At 36.1% G+C, this 13,664-nt stretch overlaps 1 protein-coding gene across 1 annotated transcript; it reads right to left on the bottom strand.

Annotated features, from left to right (window-relative positions):
- Positions 1-8,565: 8,565 nt before the first annotated feature.
- Positions 8,566-11,043, bottom strand: LOC135705371 (uncharacterized). The gene is made up of 7 exons (XM_065227065.1): positions 10,693-11,043; positions 10,515-10,606; positions 10,223-10,348; positions 10,055-10,168; positions 9,798-9,992; positions 9,525-9,733; positions 8,566-9,469 (listed from the first exon to the last, which is right to left on the bottom strand). The coding sequence occupies exons 1-7, from the start codon at positions 10,751-10,753 to the stop codon at positions 9,427-9,429; spliced, it is 840 nt and encodes a 279-aa protein (XP_065083137.1). The 5' UTR covers positions 10,754-11,043; the 3' UTR covers positions 8,566-9,426.
- Positions 11,044-13,664: the final 2,621 nt, after the last annotated feature.

Consider the following 13,664-nt stretch of genomic DNA (forward strand, 5'->3'; position numbering starts at 1 on the left):
ACTTGTTTCGTGTTGGGCTGGGAGACAGCAATCTCTGTGAATGTGGACAAGGTTACCAAGACGCCGATCACATCCTTTGGTCTTGTGCTGAGCATCGTGGAGTCAGATCTGAGCTATGCGATTCCCTTCGGGCTCGAGGTAGACAACCTAATGTTCCAGTTCGGGATATTTTGGCTAGACGTGATCTGGAGTTTATGAAACTCATATATGTTTACTTTAAGAATACTAACCTTAGATTGTAAGTTTGATTAACCTTGTGTTTAGTTTGTGTATTGTGCGTGTAGTTTTTTTTTTTATGTTTGTCTTCAAGATGAATAGAAATAAGTTCATGTTTTAGGATTAATTAAATATTTGTATAATAAATCATATTTCAAACCTCCTTCTCCCTTTCCCCATCCAAAAAATTGTAAATCTCCACTAACCTCGAGACGACCGCGAGTAATCGGTTCAATTCCTTTAACTCTAGATTTAAGACATGAATCATGTATAATGCAAATGATAACTCGGCTCTGTAAAGTTTATTCGATTGAGCCTGTACAAATAAATTAATAAAAAAAAAAAAAAAAAAAAATCATCATCATCTACATCTTCTTCTTCTGAATCAATATCAATTTTTTTAATAGCAATTTTACTTTATTAGGAAACTTTTTATTTGATCCTCAAAATATGCATCTATGGATATTAGATCACGAATTATCTTTATCATACGCATAAAATTTAAATAACAAGTATATTGAGTACCCAGCCGGCGTCGGTGGTGTAGTGGTAACCGTGACTGCTTTCTAACACCCCAATGGGGCTGGGTTCAATCCCAGCCGAGGTCGGTGGAATTTTTCTGAGGCATAAAAATCTCTGGTCACGTCTTCCTTCGGAAGGGAAGTAAAGCCGTTGGTCCCGGCCCGTATGTGTGTGTTGAAATGGGTGCGATATCCTACGCAGGTGTGGAAGCTGCCTTCCTGCACATTCGATTGCCGTCGATGGATGGTAATCGATGTCCGTCGGTGATTGGCACTAGATTGCGGAACAGAGACCGACGTTAAATAAAGGAAAGAAAATATTGAGTACCCATTGGCCATTCATGTTTCAGGTACCACTGAACCGTTTAGCAACCAATCTACACTGAAAATTGTGGGTTTATTTTTTTTTTGTAAATCAATTTATTTGTACAGGCTCAATCGAATAAACTTTACAGAGCAAAATTATCTTTTGTGTTATACATTATTAATGTCTTAAATCTAATGTTAAAGTAATTGAACCGATTACACGCGGTCGTCTCGAGGTTAGTGGAGATATACAGTTTCATGGATGGGGAGAGGGAAAAGGAGGTTTGAAATATGATTTACTCAAGGCTAATCAAACTTGAAATCTAAGGTTATTATTCTTTAAGAAAACATATATGAGTTTCATAAACTTCAGATCGCGTCTACCCCCGCGTCTATTTATAACATTCGGCAATTGATGTGTTCATCATAAAACATGCGTGAGGCGACCCCGGCGTAGTGGTTAGCATCCATACCTCTCACGTCAAAGTCACGAGTTCAAATCTAATCCCCGGACAAGTCACGAATGACCCCAGAGCGTTAAAGTGACTATAATAAAAAAAATAAAACATGCTTTTGTGTATTCTGTACGCAGGTTGGTGATTTTTTAGCTTGTTGACACTCAAAAACTTTGTTAAAAGATATTTAGTTCATAAGGGGTGTAATGTAAAAAAAAAATCGACATTTGAAATATGCTTCAGAAACACAAAGCGCAAAGCCTTTTTTCAGAAGTAATGACCCGATTTTGTTAGCCCCTCCACACATAAGACTTTCATCTTACAATAACCGTAATTCCAATCTTTTTTCTTTTTTCTTCAAGATAGATGTTTAAGTTACCAATAGAAAAGGTTTTCAAAAGGGAGACTGACAAATCGGTTCATTACTTTCTGAAAAAAGACTTTGTGCAAAAACAAATTGACTTCTTTATTTCAAATAACCGCTAATTGAAAATGAAGCATAGATAGGAAAGCTGTCTATATTTTGTCAATATGACATCAATCGAGATATAGAAGTTAGTTTTGAATGGATGATTTTTTGAAACGATTTTTCCCATGACTAATTTTTGGTGTGTATATTCTTTGTCTCTTTGGATTACCACAACTACACAAACACATTTCGTGCAATTTTCGCCTCATAGTTTGTTGAATAAAGGTATTATCTAGAACTAAAAACGTCAAACACCTCAGATAACCCAAGTAACCAACAAGCCCGCTAATTCGCCTTTTTGCAATATAAAGCTGATACACGGCTGACATAGAGCATGCTAAGCTTATTAGCGGCATATTAGCCTTATATTGCAAAAATGCGAATTAGCGGCCTTGTTGGTGACTTGGGAATGTTTTTACTACTGAGGTTATTAACCAAAAAGAAAGTCGGTTCTATAAAATTGGTCAATGTAGCTAGGATCTGTTGAAAAGTTACATCAGATATCATTCACAGATTATCATACTTCTCTTCCCTGAATGCGAAATTGAGCAATTTTGACTGAATTCAAATAACGAAGAAGGGACAGATCTTACCCCAGGTGGATACATTCAGGTTTTTCATTCGTACGTTGTGTGACAATGGCAATAATACTTTATACACAGCCCAACTCGAAAAATTCTTAGACAGGATCGGGTATCGAACCCAGCCGCTTCCAGCATGATCTTGCTACATAGCTGTGCAATTACCTAGTGAGCTATGGAAAGGCGCGGGGAGGTGGTGGTGTGTCTAAAAATTTCCTAAAATCTATCTACGTAGCTAAATAACAGTCTCTAAAAATTATCCATATACAGACTACATCAATCAATATTAATAAACTATATTTTATTACATTATCTATCGGTCATTCAAATTTGTTAAGAAATAATGATTGTTATCTAGTACAAAACCTTTACAATATGTTTTTTAAACCGTTTGGTGAAAGGTTATCTAAATCCGAATTTAATTAAACAATTTTCTTCCGTCTCAAATTACGCTCCCTTCGTGTAGTTGAACTGAACGACAGTTCCACGGTTCCACCGTACATCAAAGCTGTTGTGATTTAGAAGAAGAGTAGAATATGCCACGCATCTTGAAACGTCGCTTTGGCGAGGGACATTGTTTCCATGCAACGGGTGAACTCTTTATGCTGGTGAATATTTCCAGCAAGGGTGCGTCAATGATGACAACGATGTTATAGGATTCGTTAAATTAGAGATCCAGACTGAAAACGTAGCTCATGGGTGAGATTTATGGGCAAGATCTTGTTACACTGGAATATACCTGACACCAACCGGAAAATTGGCTTTTCCCACTACGGTTGTTAATTGTCACGGGGGATGTACGTACATGATAGATAAACCGACATTATCACCGATCGGACCAACCTTTTGTCATGCCGTGTGCAACTAATGAGATTAGCACTTACACCAACATTCAATAATCAACTGTTTTTCCTTTAACCACCACACATAATTGATTTAATTAAACAAGTTGAAATACTGTGAGCCCCATGTATAAATTTGATGAATTGTTTAAGCTTTGATCATTATTTCCTAATGATACCTCTCTGGCGATAAAAAGATTTTTTTTTACGAATAAAATTCCCAGGAGGCTTCATTAGGCGCAGCATTTTCATTGTGAAATTCTATTCCCCTTCTACCCATACGTGAATGAAACTATGAAACATTAAAATATAAATCAGAAGGCTAGAATTTAATTCACGCTAGTCCATCAGCCAATTATGTATGGAAATAATTAGTCATAAAAGAAATAATCTTAGTATCATGGTTGTTCAACCTTTACGATACTACCCTTATTATTAGTTTTTTTCACATTATTTTTACATCGTCAAATTTGAATCAATTTAAAGCTGAAACTGAAACCAATCACAAATAGAACACACAATCTATAGAGGCAGCATAGTCCTAGAGAGTCCTAGAAAGTTTATAGAGCATCTACAGTCATAAGCACCAAATTTCAGTCAAATTGGTTGAAAATTCACATCAACAAGCTGAAAAAATCTCTAAAAGCCAACCTTACAAAGATTTGCTTCAACTTGCTCTTGTTTCGTGAAATTTCAACCTATTTGACTGAAACTGGGTACCTACGAATTTCAATCGTAAAGATTCTCAGAAAGCGATTCAATGTCTAGTAAGCAAGCAGAAATTCTGTATATAATTGATTAATTACCTTTCAAAAATGCGACAGTTGCTCTTAAAAAATAGGCCTATAATATATAAAAAAAAATGATCATGAAGAATTAAAAAGTTCCAAGAAAAATTGGCAGAATGTCAATAAAATCGCCACAAAAAGGAATGAACATTAGTTAATAGATTTTGCAGATTTCATTGGCATATTATCAATTTTTTGTTGAAAACTTTATATTTATTCTGTTATATTTTACATTTTTATCGGCATTGCTAAATTCTTCAGTGGGGATGTAATAAAGCAAAAGAAAGATTCTTTATTGGAAATTCGTCAATTATCACATTCTAGATTTTTATAGGCAACACAATTCTTTTTTAATTTCTCGTACACCTAGCAGATGAGAACGAGAGTATCGATCTGCTTTTAAAAGATAAAACATAATCTTATTCAACTTTTTAATCCCTGTTCTTAACAGATCGCAATAAAAGTAAATCTGCACATTTAAAAAAAAAATCCTGTGGAGAATCGTCCAATAATGACCGTCGGTGACATTGTTCATCAGACATAGAATTGTATCATACAGCTTGAAGACGCTAGAAAGTTAATTTCCTCATAAATAAAGCATAAACAACACTGCGTTACACATATATTGCGCAGATCTTGACATTTTGTAAAAGATCTCAGCCTTACCTCAAGGTTGATTAAGGCCAAATGGGCCAAAAAACCAAAGCTTTTCGTTCCCTATCTTACAACATTCACATTTTAGCAAGAAAAACAATTTGTCATGGAAATGGTTGATTGAAATTGATATCTCATTTTACTAATATTAAATAAATGTCCTTATGGGGGGTGACAAAGAGCCAAAACATAAATTAGGTTGAAATATCTGGTCTATCCACATAAAAGTGTCTTCAAACTTTTGTTTGCCTATGGTGAATTTTAAAAACGTTTTTTGGTACTGTTTATGACACTTAACTTCACAGCATTATTGAAATAAAACAGCTTTACTCAAGGAGTTCCAGAAACATATTCTAGTAATTATTTTCTGTATATTCAAAATATTTGCATCAATAGACATTTTTAAAAAATTTTCCCGATGTCACATTCTACGCTATTAAAATTGAGTTTTATTATTGGAGGTCTTAGTTTCATGGTGTGGGCCACCCTTTCGCGTAGAGGAAAAACGATAATCATTAAACACAGAGATTGAGAGCTGCAAGATAAGCGACGCATCACTCAAGCTGCTTTTTGCAGAGCTGAGAATGAACAATATTTTCATCTCTAATTTTTCAACGATTATTCATTTTCCTACATGAAAATATCGCTCTCTCAAAATCGGAATAGTCCTTCAACTTATACTAGTTCCTTAGTATCAAACTCAAGCTGTGCATATAAAAATTTCCATCCATAAAAGGTGTTTTAGTTATTTAAAATCAAGACATCTAATATAATGCCTAGTAGTACAGATCACTCATTGGTCGAGTGTCTGCCTAAGTAACCTTCAAGCCCACTAGCTGCCCGATAATCGGTTTACCAAACTTTATATTAGTCTATATCAGTCTTATATATCAAAAAAAATCTATTAGCGGGCTTGTTGGTTTATTGGGTACTACAATCAATACTCATGCTTTGGGTTTGATATTTAAAAACAAAAGATTGAAAATTAATGAAAAAATAGGTGCTCTGAGAATGGCATATACGAGCGTCAATTTTGATATAAAATTTATAATAGACGCGCAATTCAGCTCAATCAAACCTACTTTTCGTCGAGTAACGAACCTTTCAGTCTCGGAGCATTTAATTGTGCATGAAAGTATTGGTTTACGTCTCATCTTTTATGGCAAAGATGGATTCCGTCTCGTGTAAAATTAGTTATATCTAAGGATGCTACCCCGTTCCGCTGAATACGGGCCATAAGACCAGACACATCAAAACACATGAAAATTCGAAAACAAGATCAACGGTGTCCATATTGAGTGCTCAAGACCTCGTTGGCCATACCCGTAAATGTTCCGAGAATCCCTGGGGATGTTACCAGTTTCTGACATGGACCAAAACCACCTAAAATCACCTGTTTATCATATCGAGTACCCAAGACCACTTTAGCAACATCTGGACATGTTCTGGGTATTTCCGGGTGGAGCCGTAGTGGATGGAAAGCCATGAAGATTACACCCCTCTTCAAAACGATTGATATGATGAGTCAAATAATACATACAGCCATACAATTTGCCGTTTCGATGCTAGGATAACTTTTTTCAAGTCGGTGCCGCCGGGATGTTCTGAGGCAAAACATCTCTGATCACGCCTTACAAAGTAAAGCCGTTGGTCCCTGGTTCATGAGTTGGTGGGTAGTCCAGGTTTGGTAGCTGCCTCCCTGGCGTCGGTAGCATTAGTACTCAGCACGGAAAACAAGATCGACGGAAAATAAATCAAGGAAAAACAACTCATGTAAATTTTCAAGGATAGAGCTCAAAATGTCTAAAAGAGTCGAAGAGCTCAGATCATTCATTCATTCATCTGTGTTCAAGATCCACTATATCATTATCAGAAAAAAAAAACTTAAACCCGAATTCTATCAATTCTTCAATTGATACATGGTCATAGATGTCAGTAAGTTTCCTGTAAAAAAAAAATCCGAAGCATTATCCACCACGATACGATTGCTTCTATATGCTGTTCCATCTGTTATAAAATGTTGTCATATACAGAGTTTACTTCCTGTTGAAAACTATCTTCAGTCGATAGGGGAGCTCGATCATTTTCGTTTTTCGCTGTTTTTGAGTTATTGTCGACGACGACGTTCAATGGATTTTTCTTTTACTTGAAGTGTAGGATTACATTGGTAAAATCTGGACATGTTCCGGACACCACGCAGAAGTGACTAATTGCAGATTTAGACCAAAACCCATCATGTGACACCTCAAAACCATGTTCAATGTTAGTCATATCGAGTGCCCAGGACCAGGAGCACATTGCCCCATGTTCCGCGTAGTTTCCAGTTTCTGAATTGGGTCAAAACCCATCATACGGCACATTAAATCTCAGAACTACAGAATAAGATCATTGGCGTTCCATATCAGTCACGGACATGTTACAGTTACCTTTGGGGAAGCCAAAACCTGATTTGCCATACATTTTCAAATGACGCTTCAAATTCACATGAGAATTTAAAATAAACCTTTCTGGCGATTATATGTTGTGCCAACATAAGCCATACCTGGCCATGTCTGAAATGTGTTAAAACTTATCTTCCAATGCATCATACCACCTGAAAGCTCAATTAGCGAGAATACAATGGCCACACAAGCTCCGGGTACCACCAGGAAAGTTGCCAAGTCACATCAAATTTTGAATACATGATCATTTGTGCTGGGCATATTGCGATTACTCCCTGTCCAAAATCTGCAATGATTCAAAATGTATCGCATGACAATTTAAACACAGACCCACATGTCATTCGGAAATTATCTTACTAATCTTCCCTTATGATTATATGATTTTGTGGAAATTTAAATGAGATAGAAGGGTTAAATCTCACCATAGTGGATAAATTCAGGTTTGTTAAACACCTTTTTAGTTTCTTTTGCTCATAAAAAGGGTTTTTAACGTTAAAAGTTGTTTTCCGTGCCAAAATGTAAACAAAAATTATGCTAAAGTTATCATTTCTGAGATATTATTATAGGTTGACGTTTTATGATTTTTGCCAGTTTTAAAATGACTAATTTGAAAATCTTCAAAAATTCAGACATTTGAATAATTTGGAGAAATTATTTATCATTCGATTTTTTTTTATATTTAAGTTTATAACACTCTTTTAATATTTCCATCAAAATTTCTCAACACATTTACAGCAGAGATCATTTCTTGATATCTTTTGTTTCCCATTAACTTTCTCTCAAACGAAAAATATCAAATATGGCTTTTTGAAAAGTGACGTGAGAGTCAAAATGGCTCAAGTAAAAATTTAAATTATTATCCTTAGCGAGTAATAATGCTAAGTTTCATGGAAATTTTTTATTTTTATTTTGAATTTTGGCCTGGAAATGCACCAACACAAATTACTGTTTCTTCAATGCTTTGTCAGTACCGTGGGGTCACTATGACCCCAGACAAATTTCGCAATCTTGATTATTGAACAAAACAATTTTCTTCTTGTTCGTCGTCTTATTTGAAGCATACACATTTAGAAGAACTGTTTTTGATGATTTGTTTGATGAATAAAGGTTAATAAATGATCATTAAATAGATACATAAATAAATAAATAAACAAAATACCTTTTTCTTAGAACCATATAAGACCGAAGGCAAAATCATTTCAAATTATAATGTGTATATTTATCTTACGCGGTATTTTGTAACATGTGTTCCCACATACATTATTCAAAAAAAAAATCCCCATGTCCCTGATGGCTTTTACCCGTAAATAAGATTAAATATGGTATTTCAGTAGAAAAAAATCATCGTATGAATTATAAGTCAGAAACTAAAATTGAAACTGATACAATATGCATTGCTTTAACATGTTTGATTTGTTTTGATAGGTCGCATTGAAACAACACCTTTATTGTGTAGAGTAAACTAACATTATTGAACTTTATTATAAATATTGAATCATGGCTTTTCGATACATCACACTTAAAATTGGAAACAGTAGAGGTTTTCGGCAGAATCTAAAACAATTGCTGTGATAAGTTTTACGTGCTCAGATGAACGCTCTGCAGTTAGATTTGAAATGTTTGATTGTATCTATATGCTTTCATACTCGTCCAAAGTTATTGGTTTCTATAGCTTTATATTTACAATAGATCCTAAAACTGTAAGATTCAAAACATTGTATGTGCACATTAATTTGAACTTTTACATATAATATACACTAAAGCTTATTTTCACTAGTTTCAGTATATTCTTAATCACTTACTAGATAACATCATTTAAATGAAAATGGAAGACTTTATCTTTTCGCATGGTTGTGTCTTGTAATTTTTAATAATATTGATACAGCATTGTACGCTCCATACTAGTAAATATCTGATAATCTTATTAATTGTTATCCGTCATTGAACGAAATTGCACATTTCCGTGCAGTATAATATGGTAATTGAATATTTTGCATGAATCTCTCTCAATGGCGCCGAAAGTTATCCAGATCCAGCACGCATCGGTTTGATATGTCGCTAGCGATTTTTCTTTTCTTCAATGAGTGTGATCAGGATTAATTTGGCCACGATTGCAAGCACCTCGTGGATGCTTATCATGAATTAACGACAGCTTAAGCCATGGTTCCGTATTGGAATTTTTTAACCTTGAAGTATCTGCGGAAAAAAGTGTGAATTCCAGGATTTTTATGTGCATGTACATGTTCATTACCTCCACAGTCCATAACCAACTACTGTGCATACAGTTGCAACTGCCAGTGTAGATCCAACTGCAATTGGAGCTGTCTCGTCTCGATATGTGCCAGTCGCGCTACATTGGAATGTTGGTCCCCATGTGTTTGATGATTTATACATAAAGCTTTGCATTCTTAGCTCGCGTAGGTACAGTTTAGCCAGATGACCAGATTTATCGTTTTCATCCTGATAGAATAGTTAAAATTTCATTACATGTCCTAACATTACTTTCAAGAAAATCATAGCATACCTGCGCGAACATCGTGATGATCACTTCCTGATCACATGTGTATGATTTTCCTACGGGAGTTGGAAAGAGCAATGTCCCAGGAGGAGTGGATAGCTTGACATCCAGCCCAGGTCGATCGATATGCTCGAAAATTTGGTTCGATGATGTGTAAAAGAGCTCCACATTATTAACATACCACCTTTCTCCTCCAGGAGTCTGTATTGGTAAGAATGCTTTGTTCATTATATAGAACATTTGAACGTACTCAATAACTTTACCTTTGAGAAATACATATTAAGGGTGAAACCTTTCCACCCCAATGTTATCTTTGATTCATCTTCAAAGCATTCACCAGAAATATCCATTTGATCCGGCATGAATGTGTCTGCTTCCTGAAAATTTCCCATCAGCATTATAAGAACTGCATATTTCACTAAGTACTATACCTTATCCTCTCCATACTTGTCCCGATACTGTATGCTCAGGAGCCCATCAGTTTGCATTAAAATGCAAGTTGCTCCACTGGTCCCGTTAAGTCGGTAGAGAGACAACGAAGAAGGGACTGCTGTAGCCTACAATGTTAAGCATGAATCAATGAAAAAAAATATCATGAAAGGGTGGATTGAAATCAGAGAATGAAACAACAAAGGAAAAATCGATACACCGTTTTATAATTCATTTATCGCACAAAAAAAAATGCTTCAACATTTACGTGAGACTGCACAATTAAATACTTACTGATGAAGATGTTGGTTTCATGGTGTATTTTGTAATTCTGGGTTTTTTAGTAGAAAGTCCCTCAAGTTGAAGGGCTGAAGAAAATTTTATGCCTGTACAAAATAGAATCACAAGTTGCATCACAGTCACAGTCAACGTGTCTCGGAGCAAAGAAAATTACAATCGTCGTGTACTGTACCTATTAAAAATGTTAACAAAAGCACCAACTCCGGTAGGTTGTACATTTTGAACAAATTCATGATTTAAATTTAAAAGCCTGAGAATCAGACACACTAAAATTGCAAAATCGCTGCTGTCGCCTGAGAACACAATCCTTGAATGAAAATTTTCCTCCCTATGGGTTGGATTTCCTTCCACTGTCGTTGTGCTTGTATCCTTTGCTTGCGTTTCCTTTGCTGTCATTTCACCCACACACGAAACTTGCGCATTGTCAGGGTGAAGTGTTCAATTGGTGCCACGTGTCAGTCAGCAAGGATAAACCCTGTGCCAATAAATCATAGCAACCCTCTCTGACTACTAATCTATGGTATAGTAAATTTCACATATTTAACTCCATCGACTGTATAATTGTTGATATGTTATTCCACTTACTACTCGGAGCAATATGTATGAAGACCCATAAACTTTCGCAACGCTGTATGAATGTATATTTATACATATTTAACATCGCTTCATCAAACTCAATTCGTTTCATGTTCTAATCGTATTCATGTTATACCCCGTTCACATTACAGCGTATATCACGTAATATAGGCTGTCTTGCAATGAACACTCATACAGGATTTCCAGAGAAAACTAGATGTATGAGTGCTCATTGCAAGACAGCGTATATCACGTGATATACGCTGTAATGTAAACGGGGTATAACGTGTTAGTGAGTATTCATAAAGCTGTTATCAAAGCATTTCGAAAGCAATCGTAAAACATTTCAATGTGAAGTACTGATGGGAGGTTTTGTTATCTGTGCCGGTCCAGCTATAAATCAATTTATTATCAACTACAAATTTTTTACAGTGGCGCCGGTGTGTAGTGGTAAGCGTGATTAGGTCTCACCCCAACAGGCCTGGGTTTAATCCCAGTCGACGCCACCGGGATGTTCTGAGGCATAACATCTCTGATCACACCTTCCTTCGGAAGGGAAATAAAGCTGTTGGTCTTCGGTTCATGAGTTGATGGGTCGATATATAGGGTCAAGGTGTGGGAGATGCCTCCCTGGCGTCGGTAGCATTGGTGCTCAGTACGAAAAACAAGATCGACGGAAAACAAATCAAGGAAAAAAAAAATCAAATTTTGGACATTCTGTGAATCTGAAATCGAGCTATTCAAATTTCGAACGTTAGAGGTTTCCTTGTAGGGTCCTTTTTCTTTTCACACTTTGAAATTCAAGACATCAAATATTAAAAATTACGAGGTTTGTAAATCTTCACATTTCGGGCATTGCTTGCTTCTCGACAGCAAACAACAAATAGGGTAAATGTTGGCTTCGGCACCCATTGACTGTTTTCGGCAACCAAAATTTAAACGTTAATTTCACTATGTTTTCCCATGAACGCACTTCCCTGAATGTGTCCAAACGATTGTTTAGCCTTTCAGCTTCAATCTGATTATATTTGAACGATCGAGCAATCCAGTAATGCTACATTTTTCTTCAAATAAAGCATACGCACTACAAAATAGGGTTGATTTCGAGTTGCCGATAATAGAACAGCTGGTTAACACGCAGTTCTAATGGGAAGGTTGCCGAAGAAAAAGAGACTGCCGACAATAGTCACACTCACCTGAGAAGTTTGGAGCGTTGTAAAAACGCTTTCAAAACGTTTTGAAAAATTCTGTCGGTTGGAATGGATAGAGAAGCAAGCAGCAGATGAATGTAAACAAACAGACACATCATATATGTGCGTGACGCTGAGATAATGCTAGTAGAAGTACAGACGCTGCTTAGATTGACGAGAATACGTAAATTCCCCTAGTCATTACGTGGTTTCACAAAAACCTTAATATTATGGCTGGTGAAATTGCTTGAATTATGAAACGTACGTGGAAATGGACCCTACAGTGAATGACAAATGATTGTACGCCAGCCATAACTGTGAAAGGCGAACGTCTTCCGGAAATGTACTATGCAATTCTGTTCTAATTTTATTTTGATGGCAAAAGAAAGAGTGCTTCAATGTGTTTTTCATTAGGATTAATGAATATGATGCGGTTTGGACACAGCTGACCATAGCATGCTATGAAAAATGTACTAGGACCGTCCATATACAGTAGTGCCATAAAAAAGTGGAGTTTTACTAGTTTAGGTACACTAGATACATTAAATGAATTTGAGTCTTTCAGAGACGATAGTTTCTGAAGGATATAAATCGTCCTCTAATCTATGCGAGCTCTTCGAAATCACCGTGAAGTCATGGATTCCTTTGCAACATATCGGGTGAGATCTTTCCTTTATTGTTCTCTTAACATTCATTCCATTATTATATGACACATTATATGCTGGGTATAGGAGGGTCCAACCAGGGCACCCGATTGAAGCGATTTGGATGGGGAGAGTGGAATTGCCAACTTCCTGTCCTTAACAGATCGTGAATTGAAGGCGAGCTTTTCTTCCCCAGTCATTGGGACATCCCCTCGTGCGATAGCTTGTAACCGGGTTGTAGGATTTTATTGTTGGAAGGAGATTTTCTTTGATCCCGCGGACTAAGCGTAAGTGTCTCTGCTTACAGGTTCGCCCTCCGTTTTTGGCTCTTCATACAATGGTAAATTGAATACAGTCAGGTGTTGTACTTGATCAAGTCGTACGAGGTGGACAGTCCACTGTCTAATGGTTGTGCCTGGTTTTCTTTACATACATACATACATACATACATACATACATACATACATACATACATACATACATACATACATACATACATACATACATACATACTAGATACATTAAATGAATTGTATTACTCACGTGGCAAAATCAAGGTGTGTTCGCCTACTACAAAGATACATGGATGAATATATATTTATATATATTGATAATAACTACAGTGTCTTCCCGTTTTTGGAAACAAGACCTTATTACTCATTTTTGTCTCCAGCTTAAACCAATACTGGATGAATTTTAATACAGTAGAAAATTGTACTCGTCACTAAGCGATT

This window comes from Ochlerotatus camptorhynchus, unplaced genomic scaffold, assembly GCF_037179485.1.
Source record: "Ochlerotatus camptorhynchus isolate MF236.1 unplaced genomic scaffold, CSIRO-AGI_Acam_v1.1 ptg000265l, whole genome shotgun sequence".
Classification (NCBI taxonomy): Eukaryota; Metazoa; Arthropoda; class Insecta; order Diptera; family Culicidae; genus Ochlerotatus; species Ochlerotatus camptorhynchus.

What these genes read in the sequence shown, in the direction of transcription:
- LOC135705371 (XM_065227065.1), bottom strand. Translation starts at nt 10,753, where the DNA reads ATGAATTTGTTCAAAATGTACAACCTACCGGAGTTGGTGCTTTTGTTA. An exon ending in TGAAACCAACATCTTCATCA is followed by an intron (nt 10,349 to 10,514) that starts GTAAGTATTTAA and finishes TTAACATTGTAG; the next exon opens with GCTACAGCAGTCCCTTCTTC. An exon ending in TCATCACGATGTTCGCGCAG is followed by an intron (nt 9,734 to 9,797) that starts GTATGCTATGAT and finishes CTATTCTATCAG; the next exon opens with GATGAAAACGATAAATCTGG.